The sequence below is a fragment of the Paroedura picta genome, chromosome 2 (assembly GCF_049243985.1).
Source record: "Paroedura picta isolate Pp20150507F chromosome 2, Ppicta_v3.0, whole genome shotgun sequence".
In the NCBI taxonomy this organism is placed as follows: domain Eukaryota; kingdom Metazoa; phylum Chordata; class Lepidosauria; order Squamata; family Gekkonidae; genus Paroedura; species Paroedura picta.
This window is the reverse complement of record NC_135370.1, coordinates 76,394,774-76,412,447: the sequence shown is the minus strand read 5'-3', so window position 1 is coordinate 76,412,447 and position 17,674 is coordinate 76,394,774. Positions and strand designations below refer to the sequence as shown.

At 47.1% G+C, this 17,674-nt stretch overlaps 1 protein-coding gene across 1 annotated transcript; it reads right to left on the bottom strand.

Annotated features, from left to right (window-relative positions):
• Positions 1-2,000: 2,000 nt before the first annotated feature.
• On the bottom strand, positions 2,001-3,404 carry LOC143828882 (olfactory receptor 5I1-like). Its single transcript, XM_077319044.1, has 2 exons — positions 2,493-3,404; positions 2,001-2,069 (listed from the first exon to the last, which is right to left on the bottom strand). Exons 1-2 carry the CDS (start codon positions 3,402-3,404, stop codon positions 2,001-2,003), a joined length of 981 nt encoding a protein of 326 aa, XP_077175159.1.
• Positions 3,405-17,674: the final 14,270 nt, after the last annotated feature.

Sequence of the window (17,674 nt, the reverse complement as noted above, 5' to 3'; positions counted from 1 at the left end):
CTTTGGAGACAACAATCAATAACTTTAGATGACTCATGCTGCCTGAAGTAGACAGGCTACTAACGGCAGCAAAACCAACCATGTGCCCTTTAGACCCATGCCCATCATGGCTGCCGCAGATAACAGACATAGGAATATTGGTTGCCAGTTGCTGCCCAGATCCCGTTCAAGTTTTGGTTTTGACTTTCAAGGCCCTCTGCAGTCTGGGTCCCACATATCTGAGGGACCGCCTTTCATCCTATGCCCCCCACAGGGCCTCAGGCTCTGCGGGCACCAACTTATTGGTCATTCCCAGCCACAGGGAGGTGTGCCTGGGCTCAACCAGGGCCAGGGCCTTTTCAGTTCTGGCCCCTACCTGGTGGAATGAACTCCTGGAGGAACTACAGGCCCTGTGGGAGCTTCCAGCATTCCACAGGGCCTGCAAAATGGAGCTCTTCCACCAGGTCTATGGTTGAGGCCAGAGTGGTGAGGAAGATATGATGGTCCCCCCATGTTAAGTGCGTAAGCACCTGCCATGTGATCTGCGCTCCCTCCTCCCACTCCTGTATTAGACTTTTCGGGGTTAATGGGTTCTTGATCACCATAGTTGTTAATTATTTTAGGAGTCTGTTCTGTATTGGATGAATGTCCAGAAGTGCTTTAATGAGGCATTTAACACGGACTGTTGTAACTCACCACGAGCTAGTTATGAGAGTGGCAGGCAATAAATTGAAATAATAAATTAAATAAATAGCGCCCCCCCCCCCATGGGAAATTATCAGCCTCTCCCTCTAAACAGAATTTCTGGAAGGACTAAAAGAGGCTGTGGTTCGCCCATTGCTCAAAAAACCATCTTTAGACCCACGAGAGCCCAACAATTATCATTTCATCTTGCACTTAGTGTTTCTGGGAAAGATGCTTGAAAGGGCTGTTGCAGACCAACTGTCAGCATTCCTGGAAGAAATTTCAGTCTTATACCTATCTCAGTCAGTTTTGTGGCCTGACCATGGGGTAGAAACAGCGCTAGGTGCCCTAACGGATGACCTCCGTCACAAGTTGGACCAGGGCAGATCAGCACTGCTTGTGTTACAAGACCTTTCAGCAGCATTCGACACAGTCGACCATGAGCTTCTAGCTCACCACCTCACTGATGCCGGGATTTCGGGGACTGGCCTTCAGTGCCTGATCTCCTTTCTCAGGGATCAAAGACATAGGGTAGCAATAGGAGAGAGATCATCAAGCTGCCACCAGCTTACACGTGGAGCTCCTCAAAGAGCAGTCCTCTTTCCAATCCTATTCAACATCTTCATGTGTCCCCTTGCTCAACTGTTGTGGAAGTTTGGGCTAGGCTATCATCAATATGCTGATGACGCCCAGCTCTTCCTTCTGATGGATGGCTGCCCTGACTCTCTCTCAGAAGTGCCTGAAGAGTGGCTAATTTGCCCTCAGAAGGTAGCAGTGAGGAGTTTTCATATGAGGGTTGCCTGCTGCGAAACGGCTGCTGATTGTACCGCAGAACCTACATGCCAACAAGATGCATGTGTATGTGCTTTCTATGCCTTATCAATCTGCACACAAAAATTGCACGTAGAGAGGCTCCTATTGTACAGTTTATTTGCATATGAGGTCTGTGCAAAAAATTAAGCTAAATACATGGAGGTCAAGAATGAGGCACAATCCTGATCCATTACAGTCTAGTTTTTAATAACTGTAAAAGGGCAAAACAAAATCATGTATGTGTGAACCAGTCTTTATTATGAAGTTAGAGTAATTTTTCACATGAACATGTGAAAACTAGTGTTACGTAAATGCTTATTACTACATGATCTTACTTTAATTTCTGCATTACATTAGTCCATCTGTGTGTGCATACACATTAAATTCAGTGACTAGCGTTGTAAGCTGGGCCTAGCTTCAACAACAAGTTGGAACAGTTACCACAGCCTTCTAGTAGGAGCCAAGTTTGTTAACTTTTAATTCCCACCACCACCAATCAATCTCAGCATTCAAAAGGGGTAGGATTATTCTGCCCTGGCCACTACTGCCTGCTGCCCCATTCTCACAGGTTGTTTCCGCAGTCTCTTTGACCTGTGAGGTAAGGGAGCACTATTGTAGCTGGTATTGGCTCAGGCAGTTCTGGAACAGTTACAGGGTCAAGAAACTCTGGAGCATCACATGGAGAATTCCCAATCATTTCTCCCACATTTCACCTCATTTTCCCCACTATTCATTTCAGCATTCAGGGACTCAGGCCTTTCTGACTCTGTGTGAGACAGGAAATACTCCACATGGTGCCTCATAACCATCCCATCCCCTTCACCATAAGTCATAAAATGAGCCTAGCTTACGAGTATTTGAAATAAAGACCAGACACAGCCTTTTAGTTGGAACCAAATTTAATTAAGTTTTAATCCTGCCCAAACAGTCTTGCATATCCCCTGCAGAACAGATTAACCCTTAAATTATCATGACTAGTTACAATCCAATCAGTGAGGATTTATAATCCTCCTTATCAATTTCATTATGGCATCCTTTACATCCTTGTTCCTTAAGCTATAGATCAAAGGATTCAACATGGGGATGATAAGAGTGTAAAATACTGAGATCATTTTGTCGGTATCCATTGAGAACTTGGAAGAGGGTCGGAAGTACATGAACAGGATAGTGCCATGAAATAGGGCAAAAGTTGTCAAGTGAGAGGCACAAGTAGAGAAGGCTTTAAGCCTACCTTCTGTAGAGTGCATCCTGACAATAGTCATGATTATGAATGCATAAGAGGTGAGGATCATCACAATGTTGAACCCTTCAACCAAGGTGCCAAAGGTGAAGAGTAGCAACTCATTAAGGGATGTGTCTGAGCAGGCTAAGGCTATCAGGGCAGCCAGGTCACAGAAGAAATGGTTGACATAATTCTTCCCACAAAATGATAGCCTTAGAGATGCACAAGTATGAATGAGAGAGCTGACGACACCTCCAATATATGCTCCAATGAGCAACCCAATACGAAGAGGCTTTGACATGATGACAGAATAGGACAATGGCTTGCAAATAGCCACATAGCGATCATATGCCATGATAGCCAGGATGAAGGCCTCTACATCAGTAAAAGTACAAAACATGAAAAACTGGACAATACACCCACCATAAGAGATGACTTTGTTCTCTATCAGGAAGTTCAATAGCATCTTTGGGACAATTGTTGAAGTTATGCAGGCATCCATGAACGAAAAATGCCTCAGGAAAAAGTACATGGGGGTATGGAGCTGAGGACTGCTTCTGATCAACACAACCATTCCCAAATTCCCTACCAAGGTAAAAAGATAGAGAATGAGAAATATTACAAAAAGGCTAATCTTCACCTCAAGGTCTTCCGTAAATCCTTGGAGAATGAACTCTGTCACTCTAGTGGTATTTCTGTGTACCATTTCTGGAACAAGGAGCCTTCACCTGATGTGCAAACCAGCCAGCCTGGGAGCTGGATTGGAGGGCGATTGTTCTGAGGTTCCCTTCGAATTAGCACCTGAATCAGTCCTTCGAGATTGCATAAGATATGTGTAAACAGCTCTGAACTGGTTGTGAACATCTCTTGGGCGTGGATTGCCTGAAAGGCACATGAATGTTTCATCAGAAAGGTATTTGCATAGCATATCATAAAGCACAAGATGCTTACTGGAGGAGTTTCCATGCTAGCTTGTTGAAGCAAAATAAAGAGGAATCCTGCTGTTGATATCACTTTTATCTTTTCACCATACATGTATGTATGGGTCTGTGGGCATAGTGAGGACTGACAGAAGCTTTGACTTAGTGGGAGAGCATGTGCATGCAGATGGTTCCAGCTCAAATGCCAGCATCACCAAATAAAAGGGAAAAGTGGAATGTGATGTAAAAGAACTACATGAAACCCTGGAGAATCTCTGCCAGTCTTAGTGGACAGTAAGACCTTGATGGACCAATGATCCCACGCAGTATAAGACAACGTCATGTTTCCATTGAGACCCATTGTATGTAAATCTCTATAATGTTTCCATTGCAGAGTTATGCCTTTCCCCATATATCTCCACAACAGGAGGGGATAGAGATTTACTTATCTTTTAAAATGTACGCTTTGAATCCAGAGAAGCTGGCACACATTTGCTGTAACATTCTGTCAAGATACTGTTACTTTATTGCCAATTAAAATACAAATCTTCCTTTGGGGAGGGAGGAAATAGCCACTGTGGTGATAATCTCAGTGGAAATTGGCTGGCATGTGGATGAGGGAGGAATGTGAATTTTCTTGACTGCACAACAGCCATTTAGGTTTTACTGTGAGCTTTCCCCAAACTTCAGAATTTATCCAAATTGGTCTACTGTTTGGTGTGCTAATTCCCAATGAAGGACACAACAAGGAGATTCTAGGAGCAGATAGAACTTTATTTGAATGAAGGGGAACCCAAGTCTCAAAAGCCTGAATTCCAAAGACCGAGTAAAGATACATGATTTTTATAACCAGACACTTTTGGACATGGGCAGATGTTTCCCTTGACTTCACACAGATCTGTCATAGTACACAGACAGTCATGCGGGCAACACAAACAGGCATATGGCAATCACCTGTTGGTCATGAACATCTTTCACAGGTCACACATACCCTTCTTTATCATACAGTCAAATAGACAAGTAGTAATCGCTTTGGGGGCATTAGTTTTGCAAAAGGGACTTTCCAAACTCTACTTTGGAATAAACACTTTTATCTATGCTGTCAGACCTCTAGCGTGGTCAGCGATGTTACCCAGCTAGCTTCAAGACTTGCAGAGCAGATTTGATAAAGATCTGATAAAAGCCAACAAAACCCCAAGAGGGGCCATCACATGCTGGATAATTTGCTATAGGAACTTGCAACTATACTGTAGCTGTTAGTTTCTGGCAGCAAGTCATCAGCAAACATGGGGATTGGGATCACTGTATGAAGAAAAGGAAAACCTTGGTTTTCATTGCACCTTTAATTTCCCAGGCTGAAATTTTCACCATTCTATGTCCTTAATCACCTCCCTCCCTTCCCGCCCCCCCCAAAGTGTCTTGAATGTATATTTTTAAACCCTGAGTTTGTTTTTTAAAGGCAGATTTTTCAGAACAGAGGGAGGGAGGAGAAAGAAAGAAAGAAAGAAAGAAAGAAAGAAAGAAAGAAAGAAAGAAAGAAAGAAAGAAAGAAAGAAAGAAAGAAAGAAAGAAAGAAAGAAAGAAAGAAAGAAAGAAAGAAAGAAAGAAAGAAGGGGGAGGGAAGAAACCTACAAGGAAAGGGGCATTCCCAAATAACTCAAAATAGCAAGCACGGGGAAAACCCAATTTCCCAAATTTCCGCATTTGGCAGCCCTGAATTAGACCCCTTTAGACTCCGCTTGAAAAGATGAAATTCTTTTTTTCTGGGGGATTTCTTTGCTGTAGGACAAGTGAAGGGGCAATTCAGGACTGTGCCTGAGGATACCAATTTTAGTGTGGATATGGACAAACAAGTGGACCCTTTAAAAATGCAAATCCAAATAATATGAATAGGGCAGAAACAGTTAGAATTTAACTATTGCCTACCCTGAGATTATGCTAAGACCATCAACCAATTCAATGTGGGAGCAAGGCAAAAAAACAAAAACAAAAACCAATCTTCACACACCCTTATTTTCAAGTTTTTGACTCATTCTTTCTCATCTTACTCTGAAAAAAAATCTGGTAATTTCAATGTTCAGAATATGGCAAGACATCATAGCTAGTTAACATATCCTTTTGCCAATGAAAAGTCAGAAACATAAGATTTACCTGTAATGAAAACACCGCTTATTTGATTCTGGATTACTAACTACCAAATAATTTAGCAACAATTTAAAAATCTTTGAAGCTGATCCTTGGAGGCTGTTATAGCAGCAGAAGAAGGGGCAATTAAAGACTGCCTAAAGATAGGTAAACATTCATATAATTCCTTTAGGGAGTGTGTCATTTCCAATGTACATCCCTATTATTCCTCTAGGACAATCCATTCTTCTTTGAAGTTTACTTTTACAATTAAATATCTATTCCGAGATTGTATCCAGAGGCTGCTGAATGTTTTTTTGATCCAAGGTTTGATTTTCATCAGGAGAATTAAATGAACCACCTTCCCCCATATGGGATTTGAGATTATACAACAAACTAGAAAATAAGCCCGCTGTAGTGCGAATACAGCGGGTGCTAGGGAAGCTTGGCAGTTGGTAGCACTGGTTGTGTGGGCTCAGCGGGCGGACCCAACGGGTGGAGGAGCGTGCCGGCCGATGGCCGTCCTATCTGGAGGCTGGTGCGGGCGGCGTCGATGGCAAGAGCGGCAAGGGCGGCTGGCGAGGTTGTTGCTCCGTGCGAGCAGGGTGGGTGGTGGCGGTCGGTTGGCGCACGGCTGGGGCCATGGCCAGGAGGCGCCATTTTTTGAAGCGGGGCTGTTGGCGGCGGCATGAAGGTGTTGCGGCTGCGGGTGGCTGGGCAGGCGGTGTCCAGGCGTGCGGTGCGGCTGCGAGGCGGCATGTTTGCACTGGCAGCTGCTGGTGGCATGACAGCGATGGGCGCGGCCATTGGGCCCTCCTGGGCATCGGGCGGGGAGCAGCGCGGGCAAAAGGGTCGGAGTTAATGACGACAGTGGCGGTTCGGGATGCGCGCAGCATCAGGGCGGCGGGAGAAGGTGGGTGGTGATGTTGTTCCCGCGGCAACGCGTCTGTTGGGCCCTCCTGGGTGTTGGGGACGGCGGGGAGCAGCGCAAGCGAGAGGGCCGTAGTTAATGGCAACAGCAGCTCCCAAGACGTGGGCAAAGTGGGGGGGGGTGGATCGGGAGGCGCTTTGCGCCTCCTGCAGCATCAGGGCGGCGGGAGAAGGCAGGCGGCGACATCGTTTCCCCCCCAATGGCCATGGTCCCCGGGGGTGGGAAAGGAGTAGGGACGCCGCGTCTTCGACGTGGCGTCCCTGCTCCTTTCCGAAAATGGAGGAGTGGCGGGGCCGGAGGACTTGCAGAGTCCCTGGCCAGCCAGGCAAGGCCGGGCCAAGCCGCCAATGGGGAGCCGCGCTTCGCGTGGCTCCCCATTGGCGGCTTGGCCCTGGATGGACACTCGGAGGGACCAATCAGGAGCCGCTTCGCGGCTCCTGATTGGTCCCTCCGAGTTTTTATCCCGGACATGGCCCACCCTAACTCCTCCCCGACAGCCCTTAATGTTTTATTTAGTCCGCGGCGCCCCGCGCCGCAAGATGTTTAAAGATGTAAGGGAATACTTCCCCCTTTAATATATATCTGAATTGATGCCAAATTGTCTTAGAAAGTTAATCAAGAATACTTTTTCTTATGAAGACAGATGAAAACCTTAAAGATCAAAAGAGACAGAAAATTCTACATGGACAATATGTGTTTTTCAATGCAGGCTAGGCTCCACATAAAAACTGAATATTCTCCTTCTAGGTCAGCTTGCTCACTTGGCCATTCAAAGCTGGAAGAAGCAGGAGATAATTATTATGCAAAAAGCAACAGGCTGCTGAAGGTAACATCCTGCCTGGCTTGTTCGTCAGCCCACTGCAGCTAGCAAGATTGGTAGGGAACTGGTAATCATGATAGCATATGATAGGAGCATATATCTTTGTTGAAGAAATCATGATGAAGAAATCATATGGCTGGAAATGGGCTAAAGTCATGGTGTTCTGATTATGCAGCTATGCCAGTGCACTTTACCACTGGTGAAATGATTATTTAACTTTTTTGGTTATATGTTTATTTATTTTTATTTTTATCTTTGTATTATTATTATTATTATTATTATTATTATTATTATTAGGATTTATAGCCCACTACTCCCTTAAGGCTCATGGTGGGTAACAGCATATAAAACCCCATAAAAACACCCTAACACACAATCATATCATCCAACCCAACAATGGCGACATTACCCACGGAGGAGACCAGGGATCACTGCATGTGTAACCCTGAAAAGAGAAGTGAAGGGGGGGGCGATCTTACCAGGAGGCGCTGGCCTCAGCCGTAGGCCTGGTGGAAGAGCTCCATTTTGCAGGCCCTGTGGAAAGCTGATAAATCCTGCAGGGCCCGCAGCTCTTCCGGGAGCTCATTCCACCAGGTAGGGGCCAGGACCAAAAAGGCCATGGCCCTGGTTGAAGCCAGACGTGCCCCCCGGGGGCCAGAAATTACGAGCACGTTTGTCCCCGCAGAGCGTAAGGCCCTGCGGGGGGCATAGGGCATCAGGCAGTACCTCAAATATGTGGGTCCCAGACCGCAAAGGGCCTTAAAGATTAGAACCAAAACCTTGAACCTGATCCAGCTAGCAAACGGTAGCCAATGCAGCTGCCCCAGCACAGGCTGGATGTGGGTCCTCAAAGATGTTTCTGTGAGGACCCTAGCAGCTGCATTTTGCACCAGCTGTAATTTCTGGATCAGGCACAAGGGTAGGCTCGCATAGAGCGAGTTACAGAAATCTATTCTGGAGGTGACTGTCACATGAATCACTGTGGCCAGGTGGTCAGGAGACAGGTAGGGTGCTAGTAGCCGAGCCTGGCAAAGATAGAAAAAAGCCTTCTTGACCTGGGCCTCCAATATTAATGAGGCATCCAAGGTTTACCCAGATTCCTGGCTTGGGATGTGATGGTCAGTTGCATCCCAGCCAAGATGGGTAGTTGCGCTTCCTGAGCTGCTCCCTTCCTCCCAAACCACAGGACCTCCGTCTTGGCAGGGTTGAGTTTCAGGTGACTCTGCTCGAGCCATCCAGCCACAGCTTCCAAACGTCTGGCAAATGGATCCGGGGGGAATCCTGGTGGCCATCCATCAGGAGATATAGCTGGTCATCAGCGTACTGATGACAACCCAAGCCATAGCTCCTGACCAGCTGGGCCACAGGGCGCATAAAGATATTGAAAAGCGTGGGGGAGAACACCGAGCCCTGTGGAACTCCACAAGGGAGCCCAAACGGACTCTATAACTCATCCCCCAATGCCACCCTTGGGATCCAGTTTAGGAGGAGGGAGCGTATCTAGCGTAATGCTGTACCCCGTATCCCCATCCCAGCGAGGCGGCATGCTAGTAGCTCATGGTCGACCACATCAAATGTGACCGACATCCCTCTTTCTCAACAAGATGTCAAAATGCACCATTGGTTGGGCACCTGAAAGAAACAGTTGATTTCAGGGGCTCAAGAACATAAAAATATGAAACTACCAAAATGTCAATTGCTGAGCGAGCAATTAAATCTTATACCAAGATGTTTTATTGGTGGTACTCAATTTCTAAGTAAAATATCTGGTCAAGCTGATGGGAGTTGTTAGAGATGTAAGGAGACTTTTACCATATATGGTGGATACGTGGGAGGGTCAAAAGTTTTTGGATAAAAATACATGAGAAACTTGAGAGAATACTGGATACTAAGTTTCCATTGAATCTGAAATATATGTTGTTAAGTATTTTTCCAGAGAAACTGCCTGTTTTTGCTAGGACAACAGTGGCTAGACTACTGATCACTGCAAGATGGAAACAACATGTCTTAACTGACATTGACTCATGGTTTGAGAAATTAAGAGAGTATACTGTGATGGTTAAACTCACAGTATGAGCACAGGGAATCTTTCCTGAACTATGTTGAAATTCGAGAATAGACGTGGACTTCAAAGTGGCCAAAAAACCTTCCTGACAGATCTAATGTTTGCCGGTGATAGTGCAATATTTGCCGATACAGATGCAGAAGCTACTTACATCTTCTATGACAGTGGTCCCCAACCTGCGGGCCGCGGCCCGGTGCCTGGCCACGAAGGCCATGGCACCGGGCCGCGGCTCCCTCTCCCCGCCCCCCCCCCGCGCAGTAAAAAACTTCCCAGGCTGTAAGCTTGAGGCCCGGGAAGCTTCTTACTGCGGGAGGGCGGGGAGAGGGAATCAGGGCCGGGCCGCACATCGCCATAAAGGTTGGGGACCACTGTTCTATGACATTGCCTGCATCGCCCAATCTTGCGGCTTAAAAATAAATGTGTACAAAACCAAAGTCGTAACCACAGATGGAATGACAAATGTATACCTCAATGGAGCCCAAAATGAACAATACTTAGGTTCATTGGTACAAGAAAAGAAAGCGTCATCTACCACTGAAGCCCACAATAGGATTGGCCAAGTAATATCAGTATTTGCCACACCTAAATGGTACCTCTGGAAGAAGACAAACATCTCTCTCAAGACCAAAGTTTGTCTCTTCTGGACATTAATCCTGCCAATCCTCCTATATGGATGAGAGGCATGGAGTTTACTAAAACCTGACATAAACAAACTGGAGACCTTACAGTGACAGTTAAGTCGGGGGGGGGGGGAGGAAGCCTCTTCGACTCCAGCTGCCACTTTCCTGTCGTTTTACAATGGCTCCATCATGGAAAACCCATTCAAGGACAACGTGGCCCCCCAATTCCCTCCCGAAGTGCTGGCGGCATTCTCTGGCCAGCTGGGGGTGAGGGGATCGTGCCAAGTGGCACCTAAAAAATTATGACAATTCATGGTTCACGAACTAGGCATGTCACAAACCTCAAACCAAAATGATCACATTTTCCCAGTTTGTGCCCATCCCTAGGTATATTTCTACTGGAATTAAAGCTGTGTGTTATAAGGGTCAGGATTGTAGTTGATTAGTGTACGAATCACCTTTCTTTATTGCTTTGTTTTCTACAATGTTCTCAATCCTACTGCATTGTTTATTAGATCTACTTGCTGCCTGATTGAATGTTTAAAATATTTTATAATTTGCCTTGCATTTCCATAAGAAAAGCAGGCTATAATTGAAGTAAATAAAATAAATGTTTATCTCCTTGTGTCAGACAAAGTACTAAACAGACTTGGCCATTTAATACAAACATATTGGATGCGAATTTAAATCTTTATAAAACGAGGCCAGAACTGCATGCAATCTCCCCTCAAGGTATATTGGAAGGAGTTTACAGAATTGATCCATCCTTCTCCTTCCCCTTGTAGCTCCATAATTTGCTTCTGAGAGCTGTGGAGCCTTTATAAATGAACAGTGTGGCAACACACAGGATTGTATTCTCTCCTGTAAGAATTTTTTTCTGTGAATGGAATAAGAACTTGCATAAGATGAGCTGAGGAGACAGTGGGAACAACAGAGGTGAACAGCAGAATGACCAAAGTGGGAGAGGGGCTACGATTCAGATGCCACTAAGAAATAACAAGCCAAATATTTGGCTCTGCAACTGGGAGAGAGAGATTTATCTAACATATATAGTTCATGGCATCAAATGTCAACATAAGGTAAAAACGGTATAATTGTTGGCCTTGAAGTACAAGCCATTATCCAAGCAAATTTTAGTTCTACACTCATCTCAGAAACAACTTATAAATTCAGTTATCTGGTTTGTGGACCTGACGTGTGGTTCAGGGCACAATCTCCAGCTTTTTTGCCACTCCCAGATGGTAACGTAAGTCACCCAGTCAAGAACTATGCCAAGCCTGAGCACCGTCTACAGTCTTGGATGCAGAAAGGAAGCACTGATCTGGTAGATCATGATAGGTGCAACCTATGCTTTCCACAACACTGGCAGATGAAGGAAAGTTGTGTTCCAAAGGTGCTGGCAGCTTTTCTCCTGGCCCCCACCAGCACAGTCCATGCTATGTCAGTATCCTCCTTCCATTCCTCTTACAACTGAGTGACAGAGGAGCCACAGTGGTGTTGCCAATGCTTCTGAAGTTTGCCTTGGACCTGGACCATTGCAGCATGATTGCAGGAATGATTCTGCTTGCCCACCTCCTCTCCTATGTCACCGCTTCCTGGGAATTATCTTATAAACTGCAAGGTGTCGGTAACGTCATCACATAGTGGCATCCCAGACACCTGCTTGGGTAGCTTGGGTAGTAAACAATCCTGGCCAAACAATCAAAAACTTTGAGATTATTATTTAAGTCCAAAACTAGGAGTCCTCGTGGAAAAAAAAGAAAATAGCATTAATATGCATCCATGTTGGCATTTAACTTTTGCTTTTGTCAGGAAATCAGAGATACGTATCAAATAAACAGTGATACTTATCCAGGAAATCCTATAATTGCTTTGAGATGTGATGAGTCATTTTCTTCTGCAATGCTTCAGTTGTGCAAAGGAAATGTGCAAAGCACATAAACTCCCTGTCTTGCGCAAGACGAAAGGGCTCTTTAAATCCTAATGCTCTCAAAGCAAGACAAAAGGGACATATTAGCTACCCATGTGTGATGGACAGGTTAGGACAGATACTGACTATTCCTAAAAGAGACCAATGGAAGTAGATGGAGTGTTAGTGAGAGACAGCTGCCAGCTGGGGAGTAAGAGGGTAAAGCATTTGTCTGACTGAGTGAAGATTAAGCTAAGAGAAGCTGAAATGGTCATGGCTCTCTTGAGATTTTTAAAAAGATGAAAAGTGGAATGACTAGGCATGGACTGTTTGACTCAAATAAGATGAAAAGTATCCTAATCAATGTTGAACTGAACTGCTCATTCCCTGAATTCAAACAGTGCAAATTAGGGTGGCTAAATAACAATTTGACAAATCATCCACTATTGAGTTAGTTTAAATGCATCCCTCCTTATTTCCTTAAGCAGTGCCTAACAGCTGATAATGACAGCCACCCTACCTGCTTCCTTTAAATCCCTCCCTAGCTGGGAGCTGACAGGCCACCTGTCATTATCAGTTTTGGGACATGCTGCTCTCCCCCTGAGAAGGTTGGTTGAGCATTTAAAGGAAGAGCAGTGCGCCTAACAGCTGATAATGGCAGCTGGGGAGAGACTTAAAGGGAGTGGGTGGGATGCCTGCCATTATAAGAGGTTTGGCAAGCTGTTCACTCCATTTAAGAGCTGCTTGCTGGCTCGTTCCTCCCCATGCCACCCTGTTAGGCAGCAGACAGCCTTCTCTCTGAAGCTACAGAAGGCTGTACAGGGGCTTCCAGCTGGGATTAGGGAGGGGAAGCACGGGGTGAATTTATCCACACCACCCCCACTCTTCCTCATCCCTCCTGACAGCTGGCTCCCGGAGGCTAAGGGAGAGTGGGGGTGGGGCCACTCTGCTCAGACCTTTGGGAGCTGGCTGTGGGGATTGGGGAGAATAAGGGTGGGCTGTTACGAAAGGAGTGAAACAAGGCTGTGTTCTTGCCCCACATCTTTTTAATTTGTATTTGTCTGACTTGGTCCAGAATGTTTATCAGATCAATGGGCACCCTCCAAAGGCTGGCTCCCATGCAATACCCCTGTTATTATATGCAGATGATACAGCCATCCTCTCGTACTCAAGAGTTGGTCTTATAAGATTTCTTAAGTGTTTTTACTCATATTGTCAGCGCAACTCTTTACTGATCAATTTCTCGAAATCTAAAATTCTAGTTTTTTTCTAAGAGTTGGACTCCAAGGAAATGGATGTTGGGTAGCAAGATGATTGATCAAGTAAAAAATTTTAGTTACTTAGGCATTACATTCAATTATAACCTTAAATGGTCTACCCACCGGGACCAGACTTTGTATTTAGCTAAGTGTTCCTCAGCTCAAATTAAACGTTTTTATTTTTTGGAAGGCAACCAATTTGTCCCAGCAGCCATAAAAATCTTTAATGCTAAAACTTTATCCCAGTTGTTTTATGGTATTCCAATTTGGGCAAAGGCTTTCAATAGGAAGATAGAAGGGATTCAGGGAACCTTCTTTCGCCAAATTCTTGGTGCTCCCATGTGTGTACCCTATAGTGTGCTGTGTGCTGAGCTTGGCCAACATTTTTTAGAAACCAAGGCTTGGCTGATAATTTTTAAAATTTGGCTTAAAATACTTTTCAGAGTGGAGTCGCATAGCTTACTCTTTTACTTAAAGATGGACCCACAATGCAGCTCATGGTTTCTCAGTATTGAAACTAAAATTGTAGAACTAGGATATTCAACATATTTTTTCCTTCTGTTTAATGAGTCTGAAATTTTTAAATTTTTGAAACAAAAATTAGTGGGGGCCGAACAGTCTAAAATGTTTCCAGCACAACCCTGTATATATTCTCCTGCTGCTCTGGGGATTCAATTAAATCAAGCAGAAATTGTTAATTATTTTTATAATCTTACTAGTCCAGCCCTCCATAGAGTTTTCATGCTGGCAAGAATGAGTTGTCTTCCCTCAAGCGTCCTTGCAGGAAGATTCCAGCATGTCCCAAGGAGGGAAAGATTTTGTCTGTGTTCTGCGAACTGTCCCGATTCAACCTCACATATTATTTTAGATTGTGAACTTCATGTGAGTCTTCGCAGAAAACTTCTGGATCCTCTACTTTGTCCCAGAGGTCTAGTAAATGATGAAGCTACACTCCAGTTTCTGCTTAATGATCTTTCTGCAGAGACCACATTGCGTGTAGCTGAATTTTTAATGGCTGTTTATCGAGCTAGAATTAAGATGTTTTAATCAGCTGATTTTACTGTATTTTAGTCTATAATATTAGCTTATTTTATTCTATTATAATTTTACCCTGCTTGGCTGTATTTGCCTCTTATTGTTATGCCAATAAAGGTGTATGTATATATATATATATATATAATATATATAATATATATATATATATAAGGGTGGGGTGTACAAATCCACCCAGCCTCCACTCTTCCTAAACCCTGTTTGACTTGTCCTTTGAATGCCTTACACCACTTTCTCAGTCAGAAACCACTGGCTGAGAAAGTGGAGGGAAACATTTAAAGGGCATGTGAAGCAGCTGACCATGACAGATTGGTGCTTCACATGACCTTTAAATGCCCCCTTTCTCAGGCAGCAATCTTAGTCACTACTGCCTGTGAAAGGGTGGGAGGCATGTTTGGCATGCTCTCTTCCCCTAACGTCCCTGCGGGAGTTCCTATGCCCCCCACTTTGGATTGCCTGCTCCTCCTCTGTGTCTCGGCGTTTTTCAGCGTGCTTCAGACCCGGTGCTCCCCAGTGGGTCCCCCCCCCACCTGGCTTAGGGTGAGGAGGGGCAGAAGATCGATCACCTACCAGGTTGAAGTTAGCGGCACAGCAACAGAATCATTCCCCTACCCGGGCCACAGGCTGAAGCTTGCTGGTGGGGCTGAAAAATCACGGCTGCGGCAAACGCTTGGGGCTGGAGTCCGGTGGCTGCAGCAGAGGTTCATCCCGCGGACAGTGAGAGGCTACTTGGGATGGCAGATGCTGGGGCCGGGATCCAAACTATCATGGGCCAGGGGCGCTATGGCTGGGGGAGGAGGTTGGACAAGAGAAGGGGTGGGAGCACTGGAGTCCTGCATAGGACCTGGCAGTGGAGACACGGCCGGCGCCCTGGGTGTGCTCGATCCCCTTCTAACCTCCGTCCCATCCCCAGGGCTGTGAGGGTGGAGGCTAGGGAGGGTCCGATATTGGTCCTGTGCATTGCAAGGTCAATTAAGAACAAGACCTCCACTCTGCAGCACTTCTTTGCAGAGTCGGGGGCGGACCTTGCTTGCGTGACCGAGACGTGGGTGAGGGAGGGGGAGTCGGTGGCCTTGAAAGAACTAGCCCCCCCAGGATTCTCAGTCCTACACCAATCTCGGACCCATAAGAGGGGAGGGGGTGGCAATTCTGGCCCGGGAGACTCTCGCCTGCAGGGCTCTCCTGGTGCCGGAAATCAGTGGAGTGGAGTGTGTCGGTATTGGGTGGGGCTTGGTCGAGAGCGCGGCCATCTGGCTGGTATACCATCCGCCCAACACGCCACCAGATGCCCTGCCCCGCCTGCTGGAGGCGGCGGCCGCCTGGGCATTGCAGTTCCCTAGGCTCTTAATCCTGGGTGACATCAATGTCCACGCGGACTCGCCCACTTCAGGACTTGGTGGGGACCTGGTGTCATCCATGGTGACACTAGGGCTCTCGCAATTTGTTGCTGGTCCCACTCATCACGCCGGCCACACGCTTGACTTGATTTTCGCTGCTGGGATAGAGGTGGTTCTGGAGCCAGCTTTGGCCATGCCATGGTCAGACCACTATGCCCTGCGGGCCCTGCTTGGGATGCCACCCCCTCCCCAGTTGGGCGGCGGGCGCACTTTTGCCCGCCCGCAGAGACTCATGGATCCAATAGGTTTCAGGAATGCTCTGCGGGACCCGATGCCTCCTGGCAACTCACTGGCGGCGTTAGTAGAGGACTGACAGTCCCATCTGACAGCCGCTATAGATGAGATTGCCCCTAAGCATCCTCTCTGCCCTCGACTCAAACGGGCCCCCTGGTACACGGGGATGCTCCGGGAAAAGAAGAGGGAGGTGAGACGACTAGAGCGAGTGTGGCGGAAGACTCATGACGAAGCTGCAAGAACATCTTATCACATGCTTATGAGGGCGTATGAGATGGCGGTGAAAGTGGCGAAGCAAGAGTTCTTCACCACGGAAATCGCGTCCGCAAGCTCTCGCTCAGCCCAATTATTTAGGGTAGTTAGATCCCTCACCACCCTTCAGGGGTGCCAAAATATTAGTCAATTGGCACTTGGCTGCGAGGCATTAGCGAGCTTTTTTGCGGATAAAGTCTTGTCGCTTCGCCGTGACCTTCCTGTCACAATTAATACAATAAACGAACTGGAGACCTGTTGGCCGTCTTTGGCAGTGAGGTTTGATGGCTTCAGATGGCTCTATTCTTCCGAAGCGGACAAGTTGCTGGGGTTGGTCAGGGCGACCACCTGCCCCCTTGATCCCTGTCCCTCTTAGCTTCTCAAGGGGAGCGGAGAGGGGATAGGAGGCCAACTCAGGGATATTATCAACCTTTCCCTGAGTTCCGGGGAATTCCCCGAGCGGCTGAAGGAGGCGGTGGTTCGCCCTCTCCTGAAAAAATCAACGCTGGACTCACAGGACCCTGCCAACTACCGCCCGGTGTCGCACCTAGCGTTCCTGGGCAAGGTGGTGGAAAGGGCTGCGGCGGACCAGCTCCTAGCTTTCTTGGATAAAACTTCGGCACTCAATCCATATCAGTCTGGCTTCTGCCCTGGCCACGGGGTGGAGACGGTGTTGGTCGCCCTGCTGGGTGATCTCCGTCGCCAGCTGGATAGAGGCGGGTCAGCCGTGCTGGTCCTTCTGGATCTGTCGGCTGCTTTTGACATCGTGGACCATGAGATATTGGTCCATCGCCTCACCGGTACGGGGATACGGGGTACATCCTTGCGCTGGATACACTCCTTCCTCCAGAACCGGACCCAGAGGGTTGCAGTGGGGGATGAGCTCTCGCGCCCTTATGGACTCCCTTGTGGGGTCCCACAGGGCGCGGTTCTCCCCCCCACACTATTTAACATCTTCACGCGCCCTCTGGCCCAGCTGGTACGGAGTTTTGGGTTGGGCTGCCATCAGTATGCTGACGACACCCAGCTCTATCTCCTCATGGACGGCCACCCAGACTCCCCCCCCGGAACCATTCGCCAGATGTTTGGAAGCGGTGACAGAATGGTTTGAGCAGAGTCACCTGAAACTCAACCCCTCCAAGACGGAGGTCCTGTGGCTGGGAAGTAGGGGGCGGGAACAGGAAACGCATTTACCCACCCTGGCAGGGGCGCATCTTACCATCGAGTCCCAGGCCAGAAACTTGGATGTGACCATTGATGTCTCCCTGACTATGGAGGCGCAGGTCAGGAAAGTAGCCGGCCAGGCATTTTTCCATCTTCGCCAAGCTCGGCTACTAGCGCCCTACCTGTCCCCCGAACACCTGGCCACTGTGATCCATGCAATGGTCACCT

Excerpts from the sequence above, each read along its gene's own strand:
- LOC143828882 (XM_077319044.1), bottom strand. The coding sequence starts at position 3,404 with ATGGTACACAGAAATACCACTAGAGTGACAGAGTTCATTCTCCAAGGA. Across the intron at positions 2,070-2,492 it reads AGGATGCCATAATGAAATTG|AGGTCAAAGAGACTGCGGAA; the intron begins ATAAGGAGGATT and ends CCCTTACCTCAC.